At 39.9% G+C, this 17,935-nt stretch overlaps 1 protein-coding gene across 1 annotated transcript in view; it reads left to right on the top strand.

Annotated features, from left to right (window-relative positions):
* The window catches only part of LOC140732397 (obscurin-like), a 530,964-nt gene that overhangs the window by 343,212 nt on the left and 169,817 nt on the right, over positions 1 to 17,935 (top strand). Inside the window, exons 76-80 of the mRNA XM_073054987.1 lie at positions 5,627 to 5,725; positions 6,004 to 6,222; positions 9,269 to 9,335; positions 11,651 to 11,682; positions 12,689 to 12,841. Of these exons, the coding sequence (XP_072911088.1) occupies positions 5,627 to 5,725; positions 6,004 to 6,222; positions 9,269 to 9,335; positions 11,651 to 11,682; positions 12,689 to 12,841 (570 nt within the window). The remainder of the gene's footprint in view (positions 1 to 5,626; positions 5,726 to 6,003; positions 6,223 to 9,268; positions 9,336 to 11,650; positions 11,683 to 12,688; positions 12,842 to 17,935) is intronic.

Below are 17,935 nucleotides of genomic sequence, written 5' to 3'. Positions count from 1 at the left end.
ATGGGTTGAAAAGGTTTTGTGGGGCAGGATTAACCTATGATGAGAAAAACGAGGGCTGCTGTGGGTTAGACAATAGAGCTTTGTTGATGGGAGGTCTTCTCTGATTTTTTTAAAGTATAAAATATATTGATGAGGGCGCTGTGCTTGGTATAATCTACATGGGACCTTTCATGTCTCCTATGTAAAGCTAATCCCAGTGGTTTGAAGCTATGGTATCCAAGATATTGGCAAATTGTATCCAAAGTTGTCTTTGTAATAGGAAACTGAGAATGATGATAGAAGATTGCTTTGGTGATTAGAAACCTATGACCTGTGCTTACCACAGGGATTGGGGCTGTGTTCCTTTCTGTTTGTTATTTATTAATAAGTAATCATAATGTTATTTGTTATTCATTTGGATGTTAATACATAAAGTATGATGAGTAAGTTTGCAGATGACACAAAAATTGATGTTGTTGATAGTGAAGAGGATGGTCTTTGGTTACAGAATAATCTTGATCAGTAATTTAGCATAGGTCAATAAGATCAGTGATGCAGGGTTTTGACCTAAAATGTTTGATTCACTGGGTTCCTCTAGCAGATAGCTTGTTGGGTAAATTTCTATTGGAGTTATATATTTTGGAGTTGCAATAAATAGTCTTAATTGGCCAAAATATTTATATGTTCTTTTTGTTTTCTTAATGAAAACAATAATGAATATATTTGTAGCACACATAAAATGCCGGAGGAACTCAGCAGGCCAGGCAGCATCTATGGAGAAGAGTACAGTCGATGTTTCTGGCCAAGACCCTTCAACAGGACAGGGTCTTGGCCCGAAACGTTGATTGTAGTCTTTTCCATAGATGCTGCCTGGCCTGCTGAGTTCCTCCAGCATTGTTGTGTGTTTTGCTTAGATTTCCAGCATCTGCAGATTTTCTCTTGTTTATGAATATTAGTTTTTGGTTCATGACAACAAGGAAATGATTGCATTTAGAAACTAGCACCAGATTCCTTTCTGATTGCTCTTCCTTTGTTGTGATAGAGGTGAGATTACATCTGAAATGTTTGCACAATTTTGGTCTATCTACATGAAGAAGCATAGAAGGAGAGCATAGAATCAACAGATTCATCCTTGGACTGGAGGCATTGTCCTATGAGGAGCAAATAAGTAGACTGGGCTCACTCTTTAGGGTTTTTTAAGAATGAGGGGTGATCCCAAAAACCATTTGCACCACTTCTTGGCTACGGTAGCATTGGCCACAGTCTCAAAAAAAGACCTGCTTTTGCAGGAGAGCAGAAATTTCTTCAGCCACGTGCTAGTTAATCCACAGAAGTCTATAGAAAAATAGTAACTGAGTATATTCAAGATGGAGATGAAGAAATGTTTGTTTATTAAGGAAATTAAGGGATATTTGGTCTTTCCAGGAAGGTCATAGTAATAACCATATAACAATTAGAGCACGGAAACAGGCCATCTCGACCCTTCTAGTCCATGCTGAACGCTTACACTCACCTAGTCCCACTGACCCGCATTCAGCCCATAACCCTCCATTCCTTTCCTGTCCATATACCCATGCAATTTTACTTTAAATGACAATACTAAACCTGCCTCTACCACTTCTACTGGAAGCTCATTCCACACAGCTACCACTCTCTGAGTAAAGAAATTCCCCCTCATGTTACCCTTAAACTTTTGCCCCCTAAGTCTCAACTCATGTCCTCTTGTTTGAATCTCCCCTACTCTCAATGGAAAAAGCCTATCCATGTCAACTCTATCTATCCCCCTCATAATTTTAAATACCTCTATCAAGTCCCCCCTCAACCTTCCATGCTCCAAAGAATAAAGACCTAACTTGTTCAATCTTTCCCTGTAACTTAGGTGCTGAAACCCAGGTAACATCCTAGTAAATCCCTCTGTACTCTCTCTATTTTGTTGACATCTTTCCTATAATTCGGTGACCAGAACTGTACACAATACTCCAAATTCGCCCTTACCAATGCCTTGTACAATTTTAACATTACATCCCAACTCCCATACTCAATGCTCTGATTTATAAATGCCAACATACCAAAAGCTTTCTTCACCACCCTATCCACATGAGATTCCACCTTCAGGGAACTATGCACCATTATTCCTAGATCACTCTGTTCTACTGCATTCTTCAATGCCCTACCATTTACCATGTATGTCCTATTTGGATTATTCCTACCAAAATGTAGCACCTCACACTTAATCAGCATTAAACTCCATCTACCATCGCCCAGCCCACTCTTCTAACTGGCCTAAATCTCTCTGCAAGCTTTGAAAAGCTATTTCATTATCCACAATGCCACCTACCTTAGTATCATCTGCATACTTACTAATCCAATTTACCACCCCATCATCCAGATCATTAATGTATATGACAAACAACATTGGACCCAGTACAGATCCCTGAGGCACACCACTAGTCACCGGCTTCCAACCTGACAAACAGTTATCCACCACTACTCTCTGGCATCTCCCACCCAGCCACTGTTGAATCCATTTTACTACTTCAATATTAATACCTAACGATTGAACCTTCCTAACTAACCTTCCGTGTGGAACCTTGTCAAAGGCCTTACTGAAGTCCATATCAACAACATCCACTGCTCTACCCTTGTTAACTTTGCTTGTAACCTCTTCAAAAAATTCAATAAGATTTGTCAAACATGACCTTCCACACACAAATCCATGTTGACTGTTCCTAATCAGACCCAGTCTATCCAGATAATTATATATACCATCTCTAAGAATACTTTCCATTAACTTACCCACCATTGACGTCAAACTGACAGGCCTGTAATTGCTAGGTTTACTCTTAGAACCCTTTTTAAACAATGGAACCACATGAGCAATACGCCAATCCTCCGGCACCATCCCCATTTCTAATGACATTTGAAATATTTCTGTCAGAGCCCCTGCTATTTCTACACTAACCTTCCTCAAGATCCTAGGGAATATGCTGTCAGGACCCAGAGATTTATCCACTTTTATATTCCTTAAAAGTGTCAGTACTTCCTCCTCTTTAATTGTCATAGTTTCCATAACTTCCCTACTTGTTTCCCTTACCATACACAATTCAATATCCTTCTCCTTAGTGAATACCAAAGAAAAGAAATTGTTCAAAATCTCCCCCATCTCTTTGGCTCCACACATAGCTGTCCACTCTGATTCTCTAAGGGACCAATTTTATCCCTCACTATCCTTTTGCTATTAAAACAACTGTAGAAACCCTTTGGATTTATTTTCACCTTACTTGCCAAAGCAACCTCGTATCTTAAGAACATAAGAGATAGGAGCAGGAGTAGGCCAATCGGCCCCTCAAGCCTGCTCCGCCATTCAACAAGATCATGGCTGATCCAATCTTAACTCTAGTTTTCACCGAATCCCACAAGGCAACAGTGCCAACCAACAGGGCACCATGCTGCCCATTTTATTTTATTCATCCCGCCCAAACCCATGTGATCACCCGGGGGAAAAAAACCGAGTTGCCAATTGAGGAGAAAAAATCTGGAAAATTCCTCTCCGACCCATCCAGGCTATCGAAAACTGGTCCAGGAGATCACATGGCTGATCTAAACCTAGCCTCATGTCCACTTACCTGCTCACTCACCGTATCCCCTAATGCCATTTTTATCCAGGAAAATGTCTATCTCCGTTTTGAATTTATTGAGTGTAGTAGCTTCCACAGCTCTCTGGGGCAGTAAATTCCTCAGCCCCACTACCCTCTGAGTGAAGAAATTTCTCCGCATCTCAGTCCTGGAATGGCATCCCCTTATTTTAAGATTATGCCCCCTAGTCCTAATTTCACCCATCATTGTGAACATTCTCCCCGCATCCACCCGATCAAGCCCCTTCACAATCTTATATGTTTCAATAAGATCGCCTCTCATTCTTCGGAACTCCAATGAGTAGAGTCCCAATCTACTCAACCTCTCATCATACATCAACCCACCCATCCCCGGAATTAACCTAGTGAACCTTCTCTGCACTGCCTCGAGAGCCAGTATGTCCTTTCTTAAATATGGACACCAGAACTGCACGCAGTACTCCAGGTGTGGTCTCACCAATACCCGGTACAACTGCAGTAAGACCTCCCTGTTCTTATACTCCATCCCCCTAGCAATAAAAGCCAGCATTCCATTGACCTTCTTGACCACCTGCTGCACTTGCATACTAACTTTTTGTGTTTCCTGCACCAGGACCCCCAGATCCCTTTGCACAGAAGCACTTTCCAGTTTCTCTCCATTTAGATAATAACTTGCTCTATTATTTTTCCCGCCAAAGTGCAAGACCTCACACTTGTCAGTATTATATTTCATCTGCCAAATGTCTGCCCAATCACTCAGCCTATCTATGTCCCCCTGCAGGGTTTCAATGTCCTCCGCACTCATTACACTCCCTCCCATCTTTGTGTCATCAGCAAACTTCGATACGTTGCACTTAGTCCCTTTCTCCAAATCATTCATATAGATTGTAAAGAGTTGGGGTCCCAACACCGACCCCTGCGGAACACCACTGGTCACCAACTGCCAGTCTGAGAATAAACCATTTATTCCAACTCTCTGTTTTCTGTTAGAAAGCCAATCCTCCACCCATGCCAGAATATTATCCCCAATCCCATGATTTTTTACTTTAAGTAATAATCTTTGGTGTGGCACCTTGTCAAATGCCTTTTGGAAGTCCAAATACACCACATCCACTGGTTCCCCTTTATCTACCCTATATGTTATGTCCTCAAAGAACTCCAACAAATTTGTCAAACATGACTTCCCTTTTGTAAAGCCATGCTGACTTTGTCCTATTAAGCTATGTTTATCCAAATGCCCTGTTACTGTTTCCTTAATTATCGATTCCAACATTTTGCCAACCACAGGTGTTAGGCTAACTGGCCTATAATTCCCAGCCTTCTGTCTATTGCCCTTTTTAAATAAAGGAGTTACATTAGCATTTTTCCAATCTGCCGGGACCATTGCCAAGTCCAGCAAGTTTTGAAAAATTATCACTAATGCATCCACAATCCCGACTGCCACTTCCCTTAAGACCCAAGGATGCAAGCCATCTGGTCCAGGGGATTTATCCACCTTCTTTTATCCATCTTCTTTTAGCTTTTCTAATTTGTTTCTTAAGATTCTTCTTACATTCTTTATATTCCTTGAGCACCTCATTTATTCCATGCTGCCTATATTTATTGTAGATATCTCTCTTTTTCCTAACCAAGTTTCCAATATCCCTTGAAAACCATGGCTCCCTCAAACTTTTAACTTTTCCTTTCAACCTAACAGGAACATAAAGATTCTGTACCCTCAAAATTTCACTTTTAAGCAACCTCCATTTCTCTATTACGTCCTTCCCGTAAACCAAATTGTCCCAATCCACTCCTTCTAAATCCTTTCGCATCTCCTCAAAGTTAGCATTTCTCCAATCAAAAATCTCAACCCTGGGTCCAGTCCTATCCTTCTCCCTAATTATATTGAAACTAGTTGAGTTTATTTGTATACAACAATATGACAGTGGGGTAACATTCTGTATGTCAATATCTTATTGAATAAGCAGCTGAAAGGGGCCATATAGCTTATTCCTATTCCTATTTCTTACTTCCTTATGTTCTTATGTACCCAGAAAAAACAGAGAAGTTGATTCCACCAAGGTTTCTGGAGCGCTTCACAAGTAGGAGTGTAAAAACAGGAGCAAGTATTACATTAACTGTCAAGGTGGAAGGTATGTTGTGTATATAATGTGTTTTTTGAAAAACTGCATAAAGTCAGTAATTCGTATTACCAATTATTCATGCCAAAAACATTGTATTCTCAAATATACTACCACAGTAAGGTCCCTGGACTCACAAGATGAAGAGGATTAACATTTACTCCTAATCATTCTTGTACATCTCCTATGCACTGATATATCCTGTGGTTTTCATAATTGTTTTGCAAGGCTCTCTTTTGAAATTTGTCTCAAGTATGTACTTAGATCACTAATGGCATATTTTTTTGCAGGATCTCCAATTCCTGATGTAACATGGCTTAAAGAAGAGTCAGTGGAAGATGTCATCTGGATTAAACAGAATACACCAGGTTATACATTGGCTAGCTCAAATATGCAGCACAGTTTGATCCTGTTGGATGTTGGGAAGGAGTACTCTGGATCCTATACCTGTATTGCTACAAACAAAGCTGGCCAATCAATCTGTTCTGCTCAGTTGAATGTTGTGGATGGTAAGTCATATTTACTGAAAAGTTTGTCATAACACCATAAGAAATAGGAACAGAATTAGCAAACATGAGGGAATCTGCAGATGCTGGAAATTCAAGCAACACACAAAATGCTGGTGGAACAGAATTAGGTCATTTTGGCCCATCAAATCTGCTCCACTATTCTATCATGACTGATCTATTATTGCTCTCAACCCCATTTTTCTGCCTTCTCCTCAGAACCTTTGACGCCCAGACTAATAAAGAACCTATCAACCTCTGCTTTAAATATGTTCAGTGACTTGGCCTCCACAGCTGTTTATGGCAATGAATTCCACAGATTCACTACCCTCTGGCTGAACAAATTCTTCCTAATTTCTGCTCTAAATGGACTTCCCTCTATTCTGAGGTTGTGTCCTTTGGTCCTAGATTCGCCCATATAGGAAACACCCTCCCCACATTCACTCTGTCTCGGCCTTTCAGTATTCGATAGGCTTCAATGAGGTCCCCTCTCATTCTTCTAAACTTCATTGAGTACAGGCTCAGAGCCATCAAACACTCCTCATATGTTAACCCTTTCATTCTCAGAATCATTCTCATGAACTTCCTTTGGACCATCTCAAATGGCAGCATATCTTCTCTAAGATAAGGGACCCAAAACTGCTTGCGATACTCCAAGCATGGTCTTATAAAGTCCTCTCGAAATGAAAGCTATCATTACATTTGCCTTCCTTACCATTGACTCAACCTGCAAGTTAACCTTCAAGTTCAATTTTAATTATCATTCAACCCTAATGAATACAGTCAATCAAAATAACGTTTCTTTGTGGTCAGGGTGGAAAACATACACAGCACAAGACACATATTGTATATATAAGATAGCAAGTAAACATACAGTCACTCAAAAAGTATATAAAACCATAAGACATAGGAGCAGAATTAAGCCATTCAGCCCATCAAATCTGCTCTGCCATTCCATCATGGTTGATCCCAGATCCCACTCAACACATTCACCTGCCTATACGCACAGACTTGGCCTCCGCCGCAGTCTGTAGCAAAGCATTCCACAGATTTACTATTCTCTGGTTAAAAAAATTCTTCCTTATCTCTGTTCTAAAGCTTCATCCCTCAATTTTAAGCCTGTACCCTCCAGTTCTGGATTCCCCCACCATAAGAAACATCCTCTCCACATTCATCCTATCTAGTCCTTTCAACATTCGGTAGGTTTCAATGAGATCCCCGGCATTCCTCTAAATTCTAGTGAGTACAGGCCTAAAGCTGCCAAGTGCTCTTCATATGTTAACCCTTTCATTCCTGGAATTATCCTCCTGAGCCACCTCTGGAGTCTCTCCAAAGACATCACATCCTTTCTGAGATGTGGGGCCCAGAACTGTTGACAATACTCCAAGTGCAACCTGATTCATGTCTTATGAAGGCTCAGCATGATCTCCTTGCTTTTTATATTTTATACCTCTTGAAAAAAATGCTAACATTGCATTTGCCTTCTATACCACAGACTCAACCTGCAAATTAACCTTCTGGGAGTCTTGCACAAGGACTTGTAGGTCCCTCTGCACCTCTGATGTTTCAACCTTTAGATAATCATCCATAGTATTCTATTATCATGCATTTTCCAGCACTATATTCCATCTGCCACTTTTTTGCTCAGTTTTCCAATTTGTTTAAGTCCTGCTGCAATCGCATTGCTTCCTCAGCACTACCTACCCCTCCACCTATCTTTATATCATCTGCAAACTTTGCCACAAAGCCATCAATTCCATTATCAAAATCACTGACAATGTGAAAAGGAGTGGTCAACCAGAAAAGATTCCCTTTTATTCCCACTCATCCCTGCCTCCTGTCTGCCATTCAGCTATCCATGTCAGTATGTTCCCTCTGTGCGTGTGTGTATCTAAAGTCCCTTAGGGATATGTCCTGTAAATTAACGTTACTATCAGCAAGAAAAAGCTGTTCTCGGCAGTCCACAGACAAACGCTGGAGGACAGCACTGACAGCAGAGGCCATCCTCCCACAACCCGTGCTATGCCACCTCTGGCGTCTCCTCTCCTGGACTACAGCAATAGGCAAGTCTGCAGCTTGAATCCTGTACAAGGTATCCCAATTCCCTTTGCACCTCTGAATTTTGAATCTTTTCCCCTTTCAAAAATAGTCTGCTCCATTATTCCTTCAATCAAAGTGCATCACCATACACTTCCCTACACTGTATTCCATCTACCACTATTTTGCCCATTCTCCCAATCTGTCTGTCTTCCTGCAGATTCTCTACTTCCTCAGCACCATCTGCCCCTCCACCTATCTTCGTATTGTCTGCAAACTTGGCCACAAAGCCATCAGTTCCGTCATCCAAATTGTTGACATATAACACAAAAAGAAGCTGTTCCAACACCAATAGGATGCATTCCAGAGATTACTACCCTGGAGGTCCTACTTTTTAGCTTTCTACCTAACTCACTATATTCTCTCTCAGGACCTTGTCCCTTTTCTTACCTATGTCACTGGTACTAATGTGTAGCATGACTTCTGGCTGCTCGTACTCTCCCTTTAGAATGCTATGAACCTGATCTGAGACATCCCTGACCCTGGCACCTGGGACACAAAATACCATCTGGGTTTCTTCACATCCACGGAATCTCCTGTCTGCTCCTCTGACGATGAGATCCTCTATTCGTACTGCATGACCAACTGATAACGGAAGTTTTAAAACTTAAAATAGAACTTTCTTTTTTTCCAATTTGTATTTTAATTGTTTTCATATCTGAAATAAACAATGCAATCATAAATTCAAGACGTAAATTATCTTAGATGCATGTATGGCCTGTAAAATCACACTCCTAGTTAATTTACTGCAGTATACAGTACATGGCATTATTTCATCTGGGACAAGTATGTAACAATTTATATGAAATTTCTTTTAAAAGCATCTTTAGATTTAAAGGCATAAGATTTAATTGGTTCAATGTGTAAACTGCAGAGACAAATTAGTTGTTATTCCAACAAAGTACCGGTATGTACTTAACTAATTTACAATGTTTCTTTTTTTTTATGTAAGACATTGAAGTTGTAATAGAAGAAGCCCCAGATGTGAAAGAAGCTTTAATGGAAACATTCCTAAATGGGTAAACTCACGTAATAGGATATTGTTCTTAAATTTTCTCATCACCTTAATTGCTTAATTTAAAGTCGTAGTTTCCTTAATAATTTTGTGTGTTACTGATCTCATCAAGTACATCCCAGCTTGCAGCCCAACTTTTGTTGTGTTATCAAGGTGGCAGGAAAATGTAACATGAGGGTGAGACATAATAATTGCCTGTAGCTTCAGGGGAGGACAGAAGGTGCTTGTGCATTGTAGACATTGTAGCCCACATTTTCAAATCAAAGTAGGCACAAATCTCTGGAAATGCTCGATTCTGGAGCAAAAAGTAAAATACTTCTGGAACTCAGAGTCGAGCAGCATCCATGGAGGGAAGTGAACAGGCATTTCCCTCCAGAATTGCTATCTGACCCACTGAATTCCTCCAGCATTTTGTTTTTTTTACTCAAACACTGAATTTAAATTGTTTTTCCTTCCTGACTGCTATGCATTGTCTACTCAAGTTTCTGGTGAAATGATGAGGGCAAAGTCAGAAAATACGGATTTTTAATTAGTAGTTTATATACATTAGCTTTTTCTAAAGTTGAGTCTTGTAGGAAGACTGACAAATAAAAAAGGAAGCTATTAAGTAACAGTGTTCTGTATCTGAATTTTGGAGTTGCATAAGTTTATTATGCATCCAGGCAAAGGAAAGTTCAAGGTTTATAGGGCTTCTTTTTGGGGCACAAGTCATTTAAATGTTTTGCCAACTCTTGTTGAATGTCAATTTAATGGTCACATTGCTAATTAATACTATTTCATATTTATATTCAAGTCTTTTAGTAGTTATAAGGCTCCAAATAAGTATGAGATAGCACAATTGCCAATGCTTTGCTTACAAGAGGATTTAAATATTAAATTGGCACAGCATAATTTTGGGTAAATCAATATCATCCTGATTGCTGGGGTTACAGATTTTGGTTACTACACTTACCCCTGTCCTCTCACTGACTTCATTTTCTGAAACTACCCCTTTGTCAATCTAGTTTAAACCCTTCCTGGTGGCAAAAGTAAGTTTCTCCGTGAGGATATTTGTGGCCCCTCTGGTTCAAGTACAAACCATCTCTCTTGTACAGTTCACCTCTACCTCAGAAATGATCCCAGTTTTGCAGGAACCTAAATCTCTGTATCTTTCACCAGCAGATAAATGCTGGCCTGCCTTTCAATTCCTGGACTTACTAGCACATGCTCCAGGAGTAATATGGAGATCACTACCCTCAAGGTTTTATATTTTAATTCCTTACCTAACGTACTATTTTCATTCCACTGGCCATCACCCTCCTCTGAAGAATTTTATCCAGTTGCTCAGAGACACTCTTGACCTGGAACCTGGGAAGCACTACATCATTCTGGAGTCTCTTCTGTAGTCACAGAATCTCAGTTCTGTCCCTCTCATTAACAACTGCCCTGTCTGACTATGCCCTCTCACTGAGCCTCAGAGCCAGTTACAATGCCAGAGGTCTGACTAATGCAGCTACCCTCTTTAAAAAAAAAAATCCCCTTCAACAGTATCTTAAGAGGCATACTTCTTTTATATTTGAGGAATGACCACAGGGAAACTCTGCACTGACTGCCTCCAGACTTACTCCTCTGATGGTTACCGATCTATCTGAACCCTGTACCTTGGGTATGACCATCTCACTAAAAGTCATATATATTATCCTCTTAGTCACCCAGAAGATGCTGAGTCCATCAATCTGCAACTCCAGTTCCTTGACTTGGTCTGTCAGAAGCTCATCCCGCAGATATATTCATAGAAAACATAGAAAAAACATAGAAAACCTACAGCACAATGCAGGTCAAAAGCCTGTGTAATACATTTAAATTAACTTGAAAATATTAATTGTTTAGAAATGTTGGAAATATTCTTCAAGTCAGGCAGCAACCATGGAAAGACAAGCAGAGTTAATGTTTCAAGCTAATAATCTTCATCAAAGCTCGATTTCCAGCACATTTTATTTCAGAATTCCAGCAGGGGCAGGTTTATTTTGGTTTTCATTTACACTGTGTTTGACTCCATCACCACAACAATCTTGCCTCTAAAGTGCCCTTGAAACTTAGTTTTATTAAACCGCTAAAACTTATTTTTGGATTTGCAATGTAAAAGACTAAAATTGATGGGTAAATAAATGCTTGTTTGCTTTATGGCTGCATCCTGAATCAAGATAAAAGTAATGCTTAGATTTAAAGATTAAAACAAATTTAGGAAATAGTCATGAATATTGTTTTTAATCCCTCACTGTTTTCTTTTGTTTCTTTTCGACTATGGGGAAATTACATTTATGGCTCTATTTGACGTAGACAAGAACCTGATCACAAAGCATTGGAGAAAAGTGAGTACTTTTGTACATTTTTGAAATGTATAAAAACTTGTTAAAACATTAAAGCTTGCTCTTTTGGAATCTTGTAGTGTAAACAGTCAAGCAAAATCAGTTCTGATCCTGTGAACCAGTGGTTATTTATTGCCCATTTACAAATATTTTGAAATCAACCTAAATTAATATCTTGAGAATTTGTGAAGCGTGGATATTAATTTGTGAAGCTTCACAAGATATTAATAGCACCTTAAATTTCAAAATGTAGATTTCTTTTTTTTATATTTTTAAATGATTTTCTATGTGTTAGGGAAATTAATTTGCTAAGGAAATTCAATTAAAGTTGGTCACAAATAAATTGGACACAGACTTCAAAATAACTAGAGGATACCTTTATTCATGAATAAGGGAAGAATGACTCACTAATAATGTGATTGCCAAGTGTTCCAAAGAACAATGGTCATGGCCTTTTTATACATGCACACAGAGGACCAACTGCATCAGTCAAAAAAAAATCAATCCTGTGTGCCTTATTGCATCACACAACAGTGCCAGACAGCCTGTCTTGTGTGCCACTTGTCTATTCTATGAGTAAAAATATACACACAGAGAAAGGTTGTTACACATCCTTGAAACTAAGATAGATTATTTTAAGCATGCTGAGAACCCAAGGCCAAAGAGTCAGTCTTTATTTATGATATTATAGGAAGTTCACTATATCCTTAGATCTAGGAAGTCTTTAAGTACAAAGGTACAACTTGTTTTACTTGTTAGTACTTGACAGGTGGAGGAAAACCAGGATACCTCGAATTGTTAGAGATTCGACAGCCCACAGGGTACTCCCTACAATTTATGGCCTTCACTGTCTTCATCTTGTTTAGGCAGCTGTGTTAGACACCAAGGCCAGCATTAGGCATATTACTAATTAAAGGAAGTTGCAGAGTGTTACAACTTAGATATTTTAACCTTTTATTCAGAATTTTCTTCCACACTACCTTTCTGAATTTCTTTTATTGTATTACAGAGCAGAGAGAAATTCTGACAGAAGAAATCAGTAAACAAGTTGCTGCAACAACAGCCATGCCACATTTATCACTAGCAGATGTTGGAACAGAAGAATTCCTACAAAAATTAACATCTCAGATCACACAAATGGTCTCTGCAAAGATCACCCAAGGTGAGTGTAGAACAGTAATACAAGCAAAAAGCAGATAATTGTTGACACTGGAAGTCTGATATCTGTATTAAAATTTAGGTTGACCCAATTTAATTACTTTAAAAAAGCTGATGTGGAAAGAAACTTCCATAACAATTGTGAATAGCATCTACTAAGACATGCACTCAAATTTAAAACTGGTTTATGTTCCACAGAATTTGGCTGAAGGACTAAAATGCGCTAAGTATTACTGTAAACGTAGTTTAAACTGCAACTCCATAAACAAAGTTATATTCTTACACATTGTTGAAGGAAAGTTATTCTGGAGACCAGACTTTAACTGGTGATACCTTTATTCAGCATGATATCATGGAGAGCCTGCAGAAATATGCAAGGCACTGCGTTACAGAACTATTTCAGCATATATTTATACTGATGAACAAGCAAATGTACGTGACCAGGTGCAAGATATTTTTAATCATAGAACAGACAATGGTTAATTCATATGAGTGTGTGTTCCACTTTACGGCCATCTGCACTCATTGCTGCATGCTGTTTATGAAAGACTGAATGCAGGTCTAAACTGAAGCCATTGGGTTACAAAGTTCAAATGGAAAAATGCAAGTTAGCTACTTAATTTATCAGCCCTCTGACCTGCATAGAGGCAGAGGCTAAAGAACAAGACTCCAGAAAGAACAACAATGGGAGGCAGAGGAGCAGCTGTGGGATTGCTTTGAGTCGGTAGACTGGGCCATGTTCAAGGACTCATCAGAGGATCTGAACAAATACGCCACGATTGTCACAGACTTTATAAAAACAGTCAGACGAGTGTGTTGCCACAAAATCATTCAGTCTCATTCAGTCTTCCACAACCAGAAGCCTTGGATGAACAATGTGATCCACATTCTGCTGAGGGTCGAATCAGCAGTTTTCAGGTCTGGCGACAAAGTAAAATAAAAGCAGTACAGGTACGACATCTGGAAAACCATCTCACATGCAAAGTGACAATTCTGGATCAAACTTGAATCACTGAAGGATGCTCGACAGCTGTGGCGGGGTTTCAATGCTATCACCTCCTGCAAAATAAAATCAAGTGACACATGTGACAATGCCTTTCATGCTCACTTTGACTGTCAAAACATGGAGGTACCTTCATGAATGCCCACAGATCCTGATGACCCTGTGATTTCAGTTTCTGGGGCTGACGTGAGAGCATCCTTCGGGAAGATGAACCTACATAAAGTATCCAGCCCACTCAGAGTATCTGGCCAAATATTGAAGACCTGTGCTATTCGTCTGACTGGTGTGTCCACTGATATCTTTAAATTCTTGCTTCAGCAATCTGAGGTACCCACCTGCTTCAAGCAGGCTTCAAAAGAAGAATGTGGTAACCTGCCTCAATGACTGTCATCCAGTCGCACTTAGATGTACTGTGATGAAGTGCTTTTAAGAAGTTGGTGATGAACCACATCAACTGCTGCCTGGAGGAATGACTTGCATCTGATCCAATTTGCCTACAACAGTCAACAGAAGATGCCTGTTTCATTGGCTCTCCATTCATCTCTGGAACATCTGGACAGTGAGTATATCAAGATGCTCTTCATTAACTACAGCAATGTATTCAATGGTATCATCAACTCAAAACTAATCAATAAGCTCCAAGACCTAGGTCTCAGTACCTTGTGCAAATGGATCCTCAATTTCCTCACCTGAAGACCTCAGTCAGTTCAGATTGGCAACAACATCTCCTCCACAGCCTAAATCAGCACAGCTGTACCACAAGACTGTGCTTAGCCCCCAGCTCTACTCACTTTATGCTTATGACTGTGAGACTAAGTACAACTCCACTGCCATATTTAAGTTCTCTGATGTGAGCCAAATCAAAGATAATGACAAATCAGCATATTGGAGAGAGATGGAGAATCTGGCTGAATAGTGCCACCACAATGATCTGTTAATCAATGTCAGCAAAAACCAAAGAGTTGATTATTGAATACAGGAAGAAGAAACCCGAGGTCCATGAGGCAGTCCATGAACTCAAAGGATCAGAGTTGAAGAGAGTCAGCAACTTTAAATTCCTTGTTGTTATTATTTCAGTGGATCTGTACTCGGTCTAGCATGTAGTTAGTAGGCAGCCGTCGATCCCGGGGATCATGAGTTTGTGCCTTTGGTGGACTGTGTCCTCTCCAGGGTGCGAGCCTGGGCAGGAAGATTTGAAGAACTGGCTGTTGCCCATGCAGCAGGTTCCCCCTCTCCACATCACTGCTGAAGTCCAAGAGAAGGGCAAGCGCCGATACAGCTTGGCACCAGTGTCTGCCAATACAAAGAAGGCACAGAAACACCTCTACTATCTTAGAGGTTTGGGCAGATTTGGCATGTCATCAAAATCTTTGACAAATTTATATACAGTACTTATAAAATGTCTTCACCCTCCACCCCCCCGGAAGTTTTCATGTTTTATTGTTTTACAACATTAAATCGCTGTCGGTTTAATTTGGCTTTTTTTTTTACGCTGATCAACAGAAAAAGAATATTTCGTATCAAAGTGAAAACAGATCTTTACAACATGATCTAAATTAATTACAGATATAAAACACAAAATAATTGATTGCTTAAGTATTAACCCCCTTCAAGTCAGTATTTAGTAGATGTACCTTTGACAACAATTACAGCCTTGAGTCTGTGTGGATAGGTCTCTATCAGCTTTGCACATCCAGACACTGCAATTTTTCTCCATTCTTCTTTACAAAACTGCTCAAGCTCTGTCAAATTGCATGGAGATTCTGAGTAAACAGCCTTTTCAAGTCCAGCCACAAATTCTTAATTGAATTGAGGTCTGGACTCTTGACTTGGCCACTTCAAGACATTAATTTTGTTGCTTTTAAGCCGTTCCTATGTAGCTTTGGCTTTATGTTTGGGGTCATTGTCTTGCTGGAAAACAAATCTTGTCCAAGTCACAATTCTCCTGCAGACTACATCAGGGTTCCTCCTGGAATTCCTTGTATTTCACTGCAGTTATTTTACCCTCTACTTTCACAAACCGTCCGGGGCCTGTTGCAGTGAAGCATCCCCACAGCATGATGCAGCCACCACCATGCTTCATGGTAGGGATAGTGTGTTTTTTGTCGGTGTGCTGTGTTTGGCATATGCCAAACGTAACATTTAGTCTGATGGCCTAGAACCTCAATTTTAACTTCATCAGACCATAGAATCTTCTTCCAACTGACTTCAGAGTCTCTCATATGCCTTCTGGCAAACTCTAGACAAGATTTCATGTGAGTTTTTTTCAACAGTGGCTTTCTCTTTGCCATTCTGCCATGAAGCTGCGACTGGTAAAACAGCTGGACAGCACAGTCTCCCATCTCAGCCACTGAAGTTTGTACCTCCTCCAGAGTTGTCATGGGTCTCTTGATGACCTTCCCCACTAGTCTCCTCCTTGCACAGTCACTCAGTTTTTGAGGACAGCCTGCTCTAGGCTGATTTACAGCTGTTATATTCTTTTCATTTTTTGATGATTGACTTAACTGTATTCCAAGGGATATTCAGTGACTTGGAAATTCATTGACGTTTGCAGTTCAGTAGCCTTTTCATGGAGTTGCTTGGTGTGTTCTTTTGTCTTCATAGTGTAGTTTTTGCCAGGATGCTGACTCTTCAGCAGTTGGACCTTCCAAATACAGGTATATTTTTACTATTAATTGAAACGCCTTGACTGCACACAGGTCTCCAAAACCAAATCTCCATTTAACTAATTATGTGACTTCTAACACCAGTTGGCTGCACCAGTGATGATTTGGTGTGTTTCTACTTCCTCCCCCCACTTTCATACTGTGACTCCTCATCTTTTTGTTTCCAACCCTAGCGAAGGGTCTCGGCCCGAAATGTTGATTGTACTCTTTTCCATAGATGCTACCTGGCCTACTGAGTTCCTTCAGCTTTTTGTGTGTGTTGATTGGATTTCCAGCATCTGCATATTTCCTCTTGTTTTCAATCAATAATTTTGAGTTTTATATTTGTAATTAATTTAGATCACATTGTAGAGATCTGTTTTTGACATAATAATCTTTTTCTGTTGATTAGTGTCAAAAACCCAAATTAAATTCACTATGATTCAATGTTGTAAAACAATAAAACTAGATAACTTCCAAGGGGAGGGAGGTGAATATTTTTTATAGGCACTGTAGGTGCACACTGAAAAGAATACTGACTGTTTGCATAATGGCCTGGTATGGAAAGACCAATGCCCTTGAATGGAAAAAAAAACACACTACAAAAAATAGTAAAAACATTGGTGTCCATCCCAGGTAAAGCCTCCCCCAACAGTGAGCACATTTACAAAGAGCGCTGTTGCAGGGATGCAGCATCCATCAAGGGCCCCCACCATCCTGCCCACACACTCTTCTCACTACTGTTATCAGGTAGAGGAAACTGCTTAGCGTTGAGCCAGAAAGTTCCACTTTGGTCTCATCCAACCACAAGACCTTCTTCCACGTTTTTACAATATCTTCAAAGTGACCTTTGCTAACTCTTTATGTGTTAGGATTCGCTTTTTTTAGTGGTAAATTTGGTGTAAATTTAATAGTGCACATCAGCCAGTTAACACCTTCCCTAATGTAAAGTATGATGGAGGTAGAATTGTGCTATGGGGTACAGCGACAGGGACTGGAAATATGGGCAGGATTGATGGGAAGATGAATGCTGCTAAATACAGAGAGATCCTGGATAAAAATCTGTTGGCCTCTGCCAGAAGGGGTAAACTGGGGAGGAAGTTCATCTTTCACAGGACAATGACCCAAAGTTCAGTACCAGAGCAACCATGGAATGGCTTCAAGTGAAGAAAATTGATGTCCTTGAATGGCTCAGTTAGAGTCCTGACCTTAACCCAATCAAACATTTCTGGCAAGACCTCAGCATTGCTGTCCACCACTACTCCCCAACTAAGGTGGCACAGCTTGAGCAATTTTGCAAGGAGGAATGGGCAAATCTTGCTCCATTACATTGTGCAAAGTTAATAGAGGCTCATCCAAAAAGACTACTACCTGTAATAGTTGAGAGAAGTGATCGACTAAGTACTGTGTAAAGGAGGATGAATACTTTTGATCTGCTGACATTTCAGTT

The sequence above is a fragment of the Hemitrygon akajei genome, chromosome 8 (assembly GCF_048418815.1).
Source record: "Hemitrygon akajei chromosome 8, sHemAka1.3, whole genome shotgun sequence".
NCBI lineage: Eukaryota > Metazoa > Chordata > Chondrichthyes > Myliobatiformes > Dasyatidae > Hemitrygon > Hemitrygon akajei.
This window is presented reverse-complemented; position numbering and strand designations above follow the sequence as displayed.